This window comes from Sinocyclocheilus grahami, unplaced genomic scaffold, assembly GCF_001515645.1.
Source record: "Sinocyclocheilus grahami isolate Dianchi unplaced genomic scaffold, SAMN03320097.WGS_v1.1 scaffold717.1, whole genome shotgun sequence".
In the NCBI taxonomy this organism is placed as follows: Eukaryota; Metazoa; Chordata; class Actinopteri; order Cypriniformes; family Cyprinidae; genus Sinocyclocheilus; species Sinocyclocheilus grahami.
The window spans coordinates 384,022-400,070 of NW_015505896.1; the positions used below are offsets into that span (position 1 = coordinate 384,022).

The 16,049-nt window shown below is 37.0% G+C and overlaps 1 protein-coding gene across 1 annotated transcript in view; it reads right to left on the minus strand.

Annotated features, from left to right (window-relative positions):
• Nucleotides 1–8,523: 8,523 nt before the first annotated feature.
• The window catches only part of LOC107560276 (leucine-rich repeat transmembrane neuronal protein 4-like), an 11,250-nt gene continuing 3,724 nt past the window's right edge, over nucleotides 8,524–16,049 (minus strand). Inside the window, exon 2 of the mRNA XM_016244415.1 lies at nucleotides 8,524–10,121. Within this exon, the coding sequence (XP_016099901.1) occupies nucleotides 8,575–10,121 (1,547 nt within the window). The 3' untranslated portion in view covers nucleotides 8,524–8,574. The remainder of the gene's footprint in view (nucleotides 10,122–16,049) is intronic.

A 16,049-nucleotide genomic window follows, 5' to 3' on the forward strand; every position in this document is an offset into this window, starting at 1 on the left:
AGGAAATACGATTAGGGTCTTATGTTCATTGGGCCCATGTTGCATTCCCAAAAGAAAGTCCAGATTGATAGACGCTCCACTTTCTCACCGAAAACTCTTCTGGATAGATTCAACATGTTGCATCCCGTTTGACGGCTGCCGTGCTGCCTAGATGTTAAATAATTTATGATATTGCCGAGTAACATCTTTATCACATTTGTGCTGGTTTCTGCACTGGCTTGAAAGTGCGCTTGATGGTTCATGATATAATCATGCGCCTCTGAAGTCACTGAGAGAGATGTTTCTTTAAGAAAGCAAAATGAAATATTACTCAATAGGAAAATCACTGCATGAATAAATAATATTGTCATCAAGTTGTCTTTATCCCACATACATATTCTCTTTCATAACTATCTGATGCATTCAATCTAACAGACGCTGTGCAACCAGAGAATGAGTGCAAGCAGAAACATGTCAAGACTCGTCGCGGTTAGTAGGGCAAGAGGCGGTTAACGCTTGACTTACTTTGGTCAGAACTGGATCAACTGGGGGTTTGGGCCCTAACTTAAAATTAAATCACCTTCCTGTCAATCAACCCAGTGGACCTCAGCAGAGAACCAAATGCAGTGCTGATATAAGAGGGAAAATGACATGTGAGAGCATTTGAGCAGAGAGTCCAAGAAAGATGTCTTATATAAAGAGAACCAGGACTTCATTTGTACCAGAATAAGCCAGATCCAGTTCCAGCACCTGATGTATCTTTGATGGTATAATCTATGCATATGTTTTATGACAAATACAGAATAATAATAATAGTTCAGGTCGATAAATAGCATGATAAATAGCATGTTCTTGAGTGTAGCCTAACATCAGGGCATCAAAACCTGCACTATATAGACCTCATTTGATTTAATAATTGCAGTAGAAGTGAATCTGTGAATAATGGCTTACATTTCAATGTATTATGAAAGGTACATGTTGATTTTAACCAGTTGTAGCTCTTGTTATATGGCATTAATTAAAATATTTGCTTGGTTAATATCAGCAACAATTTACAGTACAGTTCTAAAAATTTACTTTAGAAAATGAGGAATATTTTAACAACATGTACACTTTATCGCGTTTAGTGTTACCTTGTATATATTTTTTTCAAATATTTATTCCCAGGATCTTTGATAAATAGACTCAAAAGAACAGCATTTATTTTAAATAGAAACCTTTTGAAACATTATAAATGTCTTTACTGCCACTTTTGATCATTTGAAGTCATTGTTGCGTCTAAATGGTATATCAAACTATTTTCACTTTAAAAAAAAAAAATTAAATAACATTAGCATGTTATGAACATAAATAAAAAATTGAAAAATAGTATATATTTAGAAAGTAACATTATTTATTAAGATTAATAAAAATTAAATTAAAGAAAATTGGTTGTGAAACAATTTTCACTCAGAAATTGCTAGTAATTTTTTTCAATTAATTAAATAATTACAAAGAAACAGCACGTAACACATTGAATGAAATATAGATTTTTGAAATAAAAAGACTGAAATAGTATGTTCTTGTTAAACACACTCAAATATGTTTTCTTAAGAAAAAAAAAATGTTTACAGTGTAGATCATGATACCTAATACACTGTTAACAAATTTAACCTTATAGTAAAATGTTATCCATTATCTCAATCATTTTCAGTCATTTCAAATCATGCATCAAATACGTAGGGATTGAATCTTTCACGACACAGGATTTGTCAACCAGTCTGTCCTGGAACTGGATAATTTATAAATTACACACTAAAGAGAACAGACCTTGCCAACAGACCTTCCCAAATGCAAAAGCCTGGTTCAACTGACATTTTCTACAATGCACTTGAAGTGTAGTAAAAAGATTACTGCTGAATAGTTATTCTCTAATCAGGATATACCTAACTAGTTTCCATCAAACCGTGCTAAAAAACTGATCGGTTGCTCTTGAGTTGCTTTACGTGTGCAGCTGGGGTCTGGATTCAATCCCACGCTCAATAAAGGCACCTGAGCCGTGTGGCCAGCCAAAACAAAGCTTTTACACTCAACTGCAACAATGAAGGCTAACGCGATGCCCTCCTCACAGCTGTGTGCCTCTCTGCCAGCAAAGACAGCGCAGACAGACAAGGGTGCAGCTCCACCACACTGTCTGCCACGGTGTGTGTGTGTGTGTGTGTGTGTGTGTGTCTCGCACTGTTTATCACACTCCAAAAACACTGCCAAAACCAGGACGGCCACAGGAGAGAAGCAACAGCATGGGGATGGGGTGCATTTACTTCTTATCCCGTCCCTTGTGCATTAATGGGTCTTTAAAAGGGGTCACATAATGGAAAATCAGGTTTTCCTTGCTATTTTGAAGTATACTAGTTCAATCTAGTATGTAGATGTGCACTAAATTAAATATTCACAATCCAATTGTGTCTTCCCAGTCCATTTACTGAAAATGGCATCACAACAATGAACTCATAACATGTAATTAACGTAATGAAAGTCAACAAAATGGTCTCCATTTACATTCTTAATTCACATTTTTGGTGTTATTATGAATGGTTCATCAGCGCATTTTTTTTCAATGAAAAATAAAAGTTTGTTTTTGTTAGTTTTCATCAAAATATAATGTCATACGCCACCTTTAAAAGTACATTCAACCTCTCCAACCTCATGTAATTTTGAGCCATTCACAATCCAATCAATTCCTAATGAATTGTATTAAATCCTTGCCATTTTTTCTCCACACAGAAATGGAGGTAAAATGACTTTAAATCATTCAAATCAGACTAAACCTGTGAGAAATGTTTTCACACTACTAAAAATCATCTAAAACCCCATAATTTAAAACCCCAAAAAGCATTTAAAAATTCCAGAGAAATTATCCTAAAACATTTGTCAGTTTCTTATCTAATGCAATGCATTTAGGCAATTTTAAGAGTGACTAGAGTGCCTAAATACCACTGTATTTTCTAGATTGCAACATTATATTCTATATCTAGGTTTTCTGATTATGAGATTCAGAAGAGATAATTATGTATGTACTTATGTAGTAAAAAGGAAACAAACTAAATGAGAACAGAAGGATTCAATTCATTAGGCGCATCTGTAGAGTTCGGTGAAGTATAGCCAATCCACCAGTGAATGATGAAATCTCTCATGGACTCATCAATATCACAAGTGCTTTTATCCTGGTTCAACCATCTTTCTGAAAGTAACAACAGCATTCCTCTCATCAGGGGTCAAAACTTAAGACAACTGCCTGAACGATACCTTTTGTCCCGAACGCTTGCCTGAATGGAACTGTATAATTGAATTTCATTATCAATTCATTAATTCACTAGCTTTTCCTGAGAGCCACCGCTAAAGCTTAGACTTTAAACACACATCGGTGACTTTTATTGTATCTGACCTGACAGGTCAGTGCTATAAAATACTCTGTTCCCTTACTTTGTAGAACTATAGAAAGAGAAAAGGAAAAGTAAGTGAAATACTAATGCTGTTGTTTAGTCAAGAGTTGTTAAAGACCAAAACTGACTTTAATAATAAATGTTGCTGGTCTTATTGTACATAATTCATCAGTACATGCTATTCTAAAAATGTAATAATCTAATCAAATACTGGTAGATACAATTAAGTCCTACATTACACCAACTTGCAGTATAACACACACTCACACACACACATTTGGCCTAAAGATGCATTACGACTGTTTGTACCCTGCATTGCTTATACAATCAAGGTCAGTGACTAAGTCCTAACTGATTCTGCTTTTGATTTCTTAGCAATTTGTTCTTCCAATCCACAGGAAAGCTTTCAGCATCCTTCGCTGGCATGTTTCACTTAACAAGACACTAACAACCCAAGCTGCATCACCTCCAGGTTATATTTTGTTACCTTGCAGCCTAGTTTTATACATTTAAAGTTCGTGAAATCTAAGACATTTGTTTAGATGCTTCCTTCCAACTTTTCTACTGCAGCAGGATCGCTCTGACTTCGCGTTCATAAAGGACTGTTTGTAGCTGACATATGTTCATTTAGCACTGCATCCCAGATGTCAAATGAGTGAAAATACTCTTTATGCATTCATTTGGCATCTCTTCCCTGAGAATGTCACTTTTATTATAAATACACATCAGCTCTGTTCCAAAACCTCATGAGCTGTCCTGCTGTCTGCTAGTTCCTCAAGCAGATGTCTAACTATATTGAAACCTTATAAATGTATGATCTGAAACATTTTTGTGCACAACACACGCATAGGACACTAGTAGCATGTTGCTAATTTAACAACACTATATACTCACAATACATTTTTATGCATATACTGTGTGTGTGTGTGTGTGTGTGTGTGTGTGTGTCTATATATATATATATATATATATATATAGCTCCATTTTTAAGTCAGTTTTGTATAATTTAGGTTGAAATGACTTGAATGAATTTAAGGCAGCAACTGATAATAAGTTTTAAATTGAAATAGGAGGATTTTGTTCGCACAAACACACACACACACACACACACACACACACACACACACCTCTTGAACAGTAGTGTAAAACATTATAATTTTATTTACCAATGATGTATTACATTGGTCAAAATTGACAAAGAATTGTATGATGTTACAAATGATTTGTATTTCAAATAAATGCTGTTCTTTTGAAAATTCTATTCATGAAAGAATCCTGAAAAATAAGTATCTCAGTTTCCACAAATTTTTTTTGTTGAACTGTTTTCAACATTGATAATAACAACAAATAATAATAACAAAAAAATCAGCATATTAGAATGATTTATGAATGATCATGTGACACTGAAGACTGGAGTAATGATGCTGAAAATGCAGCTTTGCATCACAGGAATAAATTACATTTTAAAATATATTCAAATAGAAATCAGTTACTTTAAATTGTAATAATATTTCACAATATTACAGTTTTTTTCTGTATATTTGATCAAATAAATGCAGCTTTGGTGAGCATAAGAAACTTATATATAATATTTAAAAAACTTAATTATTCAAAATTTTTCAGTGTATCGGTAGTGTACACACACACACACACACACACACACACATGCTCTCTAGGAAGCTTGCTAGGTAAGTCTTGGAACAAAACTGTTTTGTTGCCTGAAATCCCTGCAGAATCATATACAGACTGAATATTCATAAAGTCCTTGAAACAGAGATGTACAACCACACCGATACAAACACACACATTAATCTCTAAATCCCAGCTCTGTGTTTGTATAAAACATCCATGTAAGGTTGGGTTGCCCGGGACAGTTGCGGTGGAAAAGGTGAAGCACCGTTGCTTGGGCCAGAAACACTGGGAAGCCGTCCAGAACTCAAGGACGAAGGCTTCGCCATTTGGAGCAAAAGGAGCTGACCCAACAGAGAGCTCAGGGAGGGCCCTGTTCTGCTAAAGAGGACATTTGTAGTTTCAGGGAAGCTGTTGTTCATTTTAATACGCTGAAACAATGCTGCCAAAGCCCACTAGCTTTTTACAGTAGCTCTGCTTCTGGAGAAACGCCAAAACACGTTCACAATGATTAAGCAGGGACTTCACAGCGGCGTTACATACAAATCGCTCATTAATACATCTGCATTGACAGATAGAAAGAGTGTAGAATCAAACTATTTCTTCATCCTCACATTTTTTTTGATCTGGTCAAAGAGTTCCTAGCGGAAGCTGCTCCTAGTTAGTTACCTATGAAACTTACATCATTAACAAAAGTGTCAAAGGAATTTCACAGCATTTCTGCAAAGAAACTGCATCCGAAAATGAAAATTCTGTCATCATTTGCTCACTCTGATGTCGTATCAATTCTGTGTCTTTCTTTCTTTAGTGGAACATAAAGTGAGATCGCACTGACCAGGGGCTGTAAAGCTCCTCGTTTCTGCTAAACTACAACTGAAATACAAGCCATCAATTTATAAAAAACTCATATTTCAAAATATTGACTATGCAAAGCATCCATTTCAAAGTGAAACAAGAGCCTTCATCTGTTATTTTCCATCCATTCAATTGTTGTGAGTGTAGAAGACAGTCCAGTCCACAATCACACTATATTATCAGCCCAGTGTCTATACCTCTTCTCTTCTGCAGATATGTGCGTATGAGCAATGTCACTGACCACGGTCACAGGAGGTCATAGGTTATCACCGTTCGATAAAAATTGCTTTCTGACAGCCGTAGCTTTATGTCTCTGATCTTGCTCTTTGACACTTCCAATTTTCTGAGATAGAATCACTGTCCTTCTTGCTGTAAATATGGCCAGCCTGACTGCTCACAACATCAAGGGGCTTCAGTAATGGCCCACTGCCTGGACTTCCTGCGGTTCTGCCTTGTCAACAAAAAGCTGTCAGGGACTCATCTAACTCAAGCAGGAGAGCAACCGTATGATTAAAGAGAGAGATGGAGAGTCAGGCAGACTATAAAACCTTGTAAAGATATATTCCGACAAAACAAGGACACAGTCAAATACTAAAGATTGACGGGGAACAAATTTACATTCCAATTATATTGAATCTTAAACTGTAGCTATAATCTGCTAAAATCACCAGAATTCAGTCAGATTTACTTAAAAGGAAGTATGTGTGTGTCTGTCACTGTGTATAGATCTTATTTTAAACTATAGGTGAGAAGTTCACTTTGATGTTCACTTTCATAAACGCCTGTATTGCAAAAGAGGGTGTTGATAATAAAATGGGTTTATAGTGCATTTCACATATTCTCTGTTGTTTAGCATGCTATGCTAGCACCAGAAAAAACAGAGTTAGTGCTTAATCTTTACTTGTAGCTACACTTCAGTAAATATCAGTAAAATCAACCGACAAATATCCTACCATATGTAGAATACATTATACTGTACATTAAATAATATGCGTTCACTTTTGCGTTCATAGCAACAGGGAAAACACATGTTTCACATAAGGTCATACACGCATATTACCCAATATCACTGTGTTGCACATTAGCGGTAAGGGTTACTTGATAAAATGCAGGGTTCAGTTCTACATTTACTGAAAAAAATTGTAATTGTCAAAAGACAGAAAGACACCACAACAGGAGCAACAAAGGGTGCAAAGGACATGATGGATGCTAACAACAGGAAGACCATAAAGCAAATGACTCAACACGGAAACAGTACACAAGCAGAAAAGCACAGCACCTTGTTCACAATGCAGATTAAACCACTAAAATGTAATATTACCTTTTACTGGCGCGAAAGCAAAGACAATCACCATGGAACTTCCAAACAAATTGGTAAGCCTCTTAGTCAGACACTTGTAAATTCTATCCATTTGCGAATTTCATTTATTCACCTCAATAATTATTTAATCTAACCTTGTTTCACGGGACATACTTCCTGTCATTACTTACTGTGCAAAGCTGAAAGCATTTTTTAAAGCTGTTGAAATGCATCCCTTGGGCTTGCTCATTACTTACAATGGGAATATAACTGCCATGTGGATTTACCTACAATCCACTGAATCAACAAAACAGAACAACATGATGGCTGTCCTGAAAGTTAGACTCCCTATGGATCTCACACTTGTTCTAACACTTCCCGCAATGTGATGGAGACGATACTCAAGATGACCTTTGCTAAATAATTAGACCTGTGAACACTGACTATATTTCTACCATGAAGATTGCTGTTCTACAGCCTGAATAGAAATGTAATTTGTATTGTATGTGTACTTTGACTCCCCCTGAGTAGCTGCTTTGTGGCAAAAGGATTTACGCTTATTTTCTCAAGCTCCTCTATGTCTGGACATGGGCCTTATCTTATTTCATAGGGACAACCTATGACACTGCATAAATTATAGGATGCAATTGCTAGCAGCCAAGAGTAGCCATGTGGCGGGATTACGTACAAGGATCAGCAATGTGTACCTTTAATTATGTCCTGAATTGGTGATTTGTCTGACAAAGTGCATGATTAAGGGAAATCTCTCCAACCCCTCAATAATCCAGTCACTGCTACCTTAAATCCAAGATGAGGCAAATATTTATCTTGGAACCAGACCAATATATTAGCTCTCACATTTCATCAATGTATTTTTTCTGTCACTTTCCTTTAAACAAGCAGGCCGCCGCAATTCATTTGACTCAACAGCCATTTGCCTGGGGTGTTGCATGTTGATAATAATGCAAAAACACACAGAGGATAGGAAAAGAGCAATGCACAGAGACTTGACCCAGTATTTGAAGCTACACTAATTTTTTGTAGCCAATCAGTGGTGTATTTTAAAAGCAGTGCTCAATGTTTTGCTTTAAGCCAGCAGAGAGTAAAAATCCCCAAACCGGTGCTGCTGTTTGATATATAACAAGGTTTATGGCTTGAGTATGTTTTATCTTACTGTACCTGAGGTAAAAGGAGGAAACAAAACTTTGATTACAAGCCTGAGAACATATGATTCAAGTTGCCATGCACTGACCCATGTTTCCTACCCATTAGAGGGGAACAGCTAGCAGCGGAAAAGGGGGGGAGACAACACATTTTTTTCGCCTCACATCGACTGGACATTTACCTCTTGTTCCCCGCAGTGGTAATGGATTTTAGGAGGGCGACGGATCATACCTCACATTCTCGGGAGCCGGAGATGGTGTAGGTACAGGGTCCTGTCCCATTGACCAGTACGTCCATGGTTTCAGAGTTTGTGGGTTTGTAGTCCACATAATATTCCTGAAGCGGAGAGCTGAGGGTGCGCTCTGTCTCCCGCGCCTTTTTCCGGCGTTTTCTCACCATGGAATGCTGCTGCAGTTGCTTCATGCTGCTTGGATAACGCTTCCAGGAAACGTAGATCACTAGCAAAATCATGGCCACGGATAGGAAGAGGGCGACGCTGCCGCCAATTATCTTGTGGAACGAAACATGTTCGAAGTCCTGCTCAGGGACAGGTGGGGATGCAGCCGTTGGGGAAGGCACAACAGGGTTGTTGCGTGTTATTTTCTCATTCACCCTAAACATGGTGGGAAGGGGAAAACGTTTAGGTTTGGATGGGGAGCTTACAGTTGAGGAGATTGGCTGGTTAGAGGTGGGGGTCGTCTTACAGATTCCATGTGTGTCAACAGCCTCAATGACTTTCTCACCCTGAACCTCCTTTGGTCCAGCACAAATCATGGTGGTCTCCTTGTTCCCCTTGAAGTTCCTCAGCCAAGCTACAAGGGGACATAAGCTGGGGCTGCATTCCCAAATGTTACCCGCAAGACTGATGGTAGTAAGAGAGATCCAAGCTGATATGGCCTCTTGAGACACGTTGCTTAGCTTATTGGAGTCCAGATTAAGAGTCTGCAAGTTAGGGAGACACTGGAAGATGCTTGAATTCAACACCTGCAGGTCATTTCCAGAAAGATCCAGCTTTTGCAAAGAGGTCCAGGTCCATGTAATTCCCTGGGTTATTGACTTTATCCGATTCCACTGCAGATACAAAGCGCGAAGGTTGTTCAGCCTTGGGAAATGAGAAAAATTGATCTTTGAGAATTGGTTGTGCTCCAAGTGTAACTCAGTCAGTTTGAGAAGTCCCGCAAATGCGTTACGTGTAAGACTTCGCAATCGATTGTAACCCAAATCAAGGAACTCTAGGTTTCGACAATCCTGAAACACTCGCATGGGAACCGTCTTGAGGGAATTCGATCTGATGTGGAGACTCAACAGTTTGCGCAAGCCTTGGAACTGATTCGGCAGCAGGACTTGAAGTTTGTTGTAGGAGAGGTCCAGATTGCGTAGGTTGGGGATCGAATGGAATGTGCTGTTTTCCAAATGTGTGATCTTGTTGGAGCTGAGGATCAACTCCTTTAGTCTTCGAACACCCTGAAAGGCTTGTTTGTCCACTGCATTGATGTAGTTGTGGTCTAGGTACAGCCAGACCAACTGACTGAGGCTGGCAAACTGACCAGCCCTGAGGTTCACCAAGCTGTTGTACCGCAGAGAGAGGCCCTGGCATCCCACGGAAACATTCTTTGGCACATCACGGAAGGCATTTGACTCACAATACACTATTTTGCCATCGCAGCGGCAGCTTCGGGGACACGGTTTCTCTCGGACTCTGCCTTGGGAAGCCAAGAGCCAGGCCTGCACGAGCAGGGGGATCATCAGCCAACGGGATCTCACCAGTGATCCTGCATTAAACACAAAGAGAAAGAAGGGATAAGCCATGATTCGGTCAATGCTGAATCTAGTCCTTTGCATTTTGTTAAAAACTGATGATAACTTACTTAGAAGGATTAGTACATACTTAATTAGTCCTGCTACACAGTTTGCACAAAGTTGGTTATCAAATTACGTAGCCAATGTTTACTGAATAAAATCTTGTATGTAGGAGGAAAGAATGAATCTATTTTTGTTGCTTCAAGTCAGAATTTTATTTACCTTCTCGTCATTTTCCATTGATGTGATTACTATGCAAATTGTTGCTCTAGAACAGTATTCGGCATTCTTAAAATATGCCATTGATTTTCCTAGTTCATGTACTTTAATTAAAAATGAAAGCAAATATACACCTTTATCTAGACACAACCAAAAGAAGTCAATAGGCAAGAATAACTATTCAATGAAATAAGGGAGCAAAAACATTCCCCTTAAGGTTTCTTTAACAACCATAATTGCACATTGGCTCCAATAAACAGGTAGAGAAACCAGACTGTTGACTTAAAAGAATCATGTTCTCTATGCTCATGGTTCACTGTATGAAATCAAATCATACTATAAAAAAGAACATGGAAAATCTTTGTATAAATAACACTACAGTGTCAAGCAAGATAAGCTACAGATGAAAAATAGAGACACAAGTATAACAACAATACAGAAGAGAGAGAGGGAGAGAGAGAGAGAATTGAGTGATGCCCAGATGTCCTTGTGATTGTTTTTTTTTCTCTGAATGAAAAAATAGTAGAATCAAATAGTGTTACAAAATACAAACTCTGATCAATTGTGCTTGATTGTGGAGTACAAAAATCTTAAAGTACTTTAGATGGGTAAATAGAAAATATTTTTTGCACACCCTCATGCTGTTCCAAAACCATTTGACTTACCATTTGACCATTTGACTTCATCTTTCTGATGAACACAAAATCTGAATCAATGAATGAGGACCGGAGCCACAAAATGACAAAATATTGACAAAATATGACTTGTTATACATTAATTTTGTGTGTGGACCGCACTGAAAAAAGAAGAAAAAAAACTCCCTAAAAATTCTGACTGTCTTTGCTGTGTTTGTGACAGAAGCAGTGATTCATGAACGAATCATTCTTTTGAGTCTGATGAATCAGTTAATCCACTTCACAACTGAATGATCTGAATAATTTGGGATTCAAATGATTCATTCACAAATTGGACTGGTTCTCAAGCTCTACTAACTGACTCAATGAGCCGGTCGCAGAGGTTAACAGCTCACTGGAGAAGAAGATAATTAGTGAATAATGATATAAATCTAGGTCTTTTCATTACAGAAAGCAATCAAATGACTTCAGAAGACTTGGAATATAGTGCATGAGTCAGACTACTTTTGTGTTTTTCTCCTTTTGTACTCCCTAGATGAAATATGGGTTTCATACTGTAAATAAAGGACAAATAGATGACTAAATTACTATTTTAAGAAAAAAATATATTTTAAATCAATGAAAACATCTTTGCCAATCAATGAAGGACAGCATATAATTTCCATTTCCTCATTGGCTGGCTCAGTGTCTCTTTTTGCTGTTATCTGATGGAGCTTTTTCCTCAGTTTGGGCAGAGATGAGGCTTTTTTTGAGCTAAGGGTGTGCCAAAATTGATAACAGCCCTTTGTCTGGTGTTCTTGGCGCAAAAGCAGGAAATTATTGGTTTATCTTGAGTGGCCAGCACAAAGGCTTACCATCTGAACCTTTAATCATATTACAACTATTGAGTAAATATAAAAGTAATTGTATAAATGTACAATGGTGAGCAGCAATGCGTTTGAATCATCCAACCCAACCACTGTTTACCAGCCTCCGGATCTAGATCTAATCGAAACATTTTGTGTAGGTCAATCAAATGAAACGGGCTAATCTAATAGTCTTGAAGACAGAGCATAGGCTGGCCGAACAACGTTATCTACAGGACAATTGGTTCAGTGTGGCATTGCAAATTGCCTTTGAATTCATTTAAAATAATGAGAGAAAAACACAGTCCCTAATCTTCTTGTGAAGAGTCTGAAGTAAATGTGTTACAGTGCAAAGTAGCCAAAGTTTATGGTTATATAACTTAAGGCCTGCTTTCCAGTGAATGTACTCAAGAGTAAAAGTGTTGCTTGCAAATCCAAAATATGAGAATATAGTGCTTCATACAGTACAATATAGCCTGTTTTGAGCACAGAGCTTTATACAAACTTTACAACTTTACCTCCAGATGTGCTTCTCTTGACCCATTTCACATTGTAAGGCAATGAAGGTTATTTGCTCATATGAAAAATAAGAAGACATTAGAACAATTACCTTAGATTTGTACATTTTCAAAGAAACTGAGGTGCTTGTCACTGAAAAAGCAGTGCTGGGTTAATTACTTACAAATTGTAATCCGTTACTGATTTCAAATTACATGACACAGATTGTTGTTAGTAACGTAATACATTACATTACACATTTCAGGAAATATAATCAGACTACTTTTTGATTAATTTTAGATTACTTCTGACCTAACTTGTTTATCATATTGATATACATAGGATAGTTGTGTACCATATTGATATAATTAATAATAATTTATATAAGATTGATATACAAAGAGAAATAAATATATATTATATTTGTTGTTATTAAGTCCATTAAACATTATATTACATCAACGTTTCCCAAACTGGAGTTTGTGAATTTAAAGAAAAGCTTATAATTAATTAAATCATAAAAATGTCAAATTAAAGTAAACCTTTTTAAAATGATAACAATCAACATAAATGCTTAATAACAATATGAAATATTACACCTGTTTACCTGCAAGACCATGTGAAAAATATTTAATTATGTAATCAATAAAAAAGTAACTGTAGTCTGATCACGAGTATATTAAAATGTAATATAATCTAATTACAAGTACTTAAATTTTGGAATCTGATTACGTAATACAGATTACATGTAATCGGTTATGACCCAGCACTATGAAAAACTCACCACAGAAATACTGTAGGTTGTTGCCAGGGCTTTTCTATATGGTTGCTAAGGTGATCTGAGTGTTTTTAGCATGTTGCTATATGGTTGCTTGGATGTTCTGGGTAGTTTTGACATGTTAAAAATCCCACTGACCACCCTGAACTCCCTTTTAAGGCTAATGTAAAGCATTCTAGCTCTTAAAATTGTCCACACGTCACTTGGGAAGGCCAGAACAGCCTAATTAGAAAAAGAGAGACGGGTAAATCAATTTAGTCTCTGCAATATTACCAGCTACACAGAACACCTTGGGCAAGATCACATGAAGTTATGCAAAGGTACGCAAGGACACAAGGAGCAACTGTACAACCCAATAGGGTTCGCATGCAAATTCTCAAAGTTTTAATTAACTCTCACTGCATAATGGCTGGAGTCACCCTCATGAGTCACGCTTTAAGTACAAAAAAAACCAACTTGAAAACATGCATTTAATTTGTCTTTCTCCGCATACATGCATGACAACATAAGTGCATCTTGGCCTCCCCCACCTACATCCAATTCATCACGATAAAGGAACGGCAGCCAAGACGCAGTCAAATAGCGCGTGTAAACCAGCCCTTGATCTCAAAACTCATTCATCATGCCACCAGCATTAAAACACGTCCGCATCTAGGTCTCAGAACCGCAGTTTCTGCAAAGCCTTTCTTGTGGTAAAAGCAATCTCACCGACTGGATGCTAGATACCCATGGGAAAGAAAAATCTAAATCAGATCCCTTTAATATCGCAATTGTTTTTCCTACACAACAAAAGGATGGAATGGTGAGCAAAGAGAGACTTTTAGTGTCTCTGGCCGAGAAAAAAAGAACTCAGTAATCTCACATTTGTCTATTTTATGTCACAACATCTTAAGTTATAAAAGACGCCTGTGATCAAAAGTCAAACACATGCATTCCCATCAAATTCTCCCATGGACAAATGATCTGAGCGGCTATTCACATTTATTTTAAAGCTTGATATTCTTACTGTATGGCAACTGCTAACTCATTTATGTCTATTTTCATTTCTCCTAAACAATTAAGAGAGCGCATTGATATTTTTTATAAAATTAGTGCTTGTTATAAATTTTGACACAGATGACTTTGATTTGACTTCTGATGGTAGACTATGATCTCTAGAGACATATCTGAGATCATCATGAGACTTCATTTAAAGTCTTCATTTGCTTTCCAATTCATGTCATCACTTGATTTTCCTTTCTCATATAGCATTTTCTTTCCAGTATTACAAATAAACACATACAATCTTAAAAATAAAGGTTCTTTATTGGTGTTTACGGTAGGGGAGGTCGATATACCAGCAAACACGATAAACCGGAATATTCTGGATTTCGAACTATCATCTCTATTGCAGTTATTCTCTCATGACATTTCCGTGCTGTGCCGTCATGAAAGCTTGTGTGTTTTTAAGTGCTGTGGTTTAAAACATAGTGATTTTAAACTGTTCAGTGCGCAATAGCAGCTGAAGTTTTGGTATCTGTGTGCGCTGTCTGAGAGACAGTTTGTGTGCACACACCTGAAAAGCTTGCACATAAAGACGCTTCTCACTCAGCATGATTACTGAACTGAACTATTTTTGGTGCCTTATTGTGCTTGTATTTGTGCCACAAGTATTTGTCGAAATGCCCGTCTTTGGGAGTATCCTTGTAAAGACAGACATTTTAAGTCTTAAAAGGCAGTTTTTTTTTTTTGTAATATAAGATGTAATGTAGGTCCCAGGTGTCCCCAGAATGTGTCTGCGAAGTTTCAGTTCAAAATACCCCACAGATAATGTATTATATCATTTTGAAAATGCCTGTTTTGAGTGGAAGCAGAAACACGCTGTTTTTGTGCTTGTATCTTTAAATGCAAATGAGCTGCTGTTCCCCTCCCCCTTTTCCAGAATAGGGCGGAGCCTTTACAGCTCTTACCAAAACTCTGCCAAAACAAAACATCTGTTTGGTTTTGATGATCAAGTCTATCGTGCTGCAATCATGCATTTTAAAGCCATATCAGTTTAAACTTCTGATAAAGGGTTTTCTGAGCGCACACATTGGAAGCACGCCCACAGAAAGCGGCTGTCACACGGCATGTGAGTACTAAACTAAGATCTCTTTCCTGTCTTATTGTGCCGTCTATGCTGTTAATATGACCCAAACAGAAAAATCTCTCACGGCACTTGACCGAATAACTTCTATACAGTAGCTTTAATAAGAAGATATTTCTTACTTGAATGCTGCTTTTAAATGCTCTAGCTTGAAGATAAATATGCTAACAGGGCAGTGTCTGTCAACAGTCGTGGGCGGGGCCTGTAAAATGTGACATCACATTTTACAGATTCTGCAAACGGCTTGTTCTGAGACACTACTTATGATTTATGGGGATTAAAAAAAAGGAGTGGTGGATTTTTATTATTATAGGGTGGTTGTATACACACACTGCCAATACATATTTATGTTCAAACAACATGTAAAAGTGAATTTTGCATAATATGTGCCCTTTAAGTGAACATAAACAGTTGAGAAAGAAAACGCGCAAGTTTCAATATAATTAGATCCGTGCATTCGGTCTTAAAGTGACAGCAGCCTAATAAACCTAGTGTTGCCTCTGTCAATAATGTTAATCAAACAACAAAAGACAGAAAATCTCTCGCTGCACTTGAATGAATCACTTTTGCATCTTTAAACCTATATTTAATTTACACAGTAGTGCTTTAATTTTTTTTTTGTAGGTGTATTTCATTTCTGTCATTGTTCTATTGTAGTTAATTTTTTTTGTCCTAATGCTTGTAATTTGTTTCTTGGTTCTTATTTTAGCACTGATTGTTTACTTTCCTTCAGTCAGCTTGAGTGATTATATATATATATATATATATATATATATATATATATATATATATATATATAT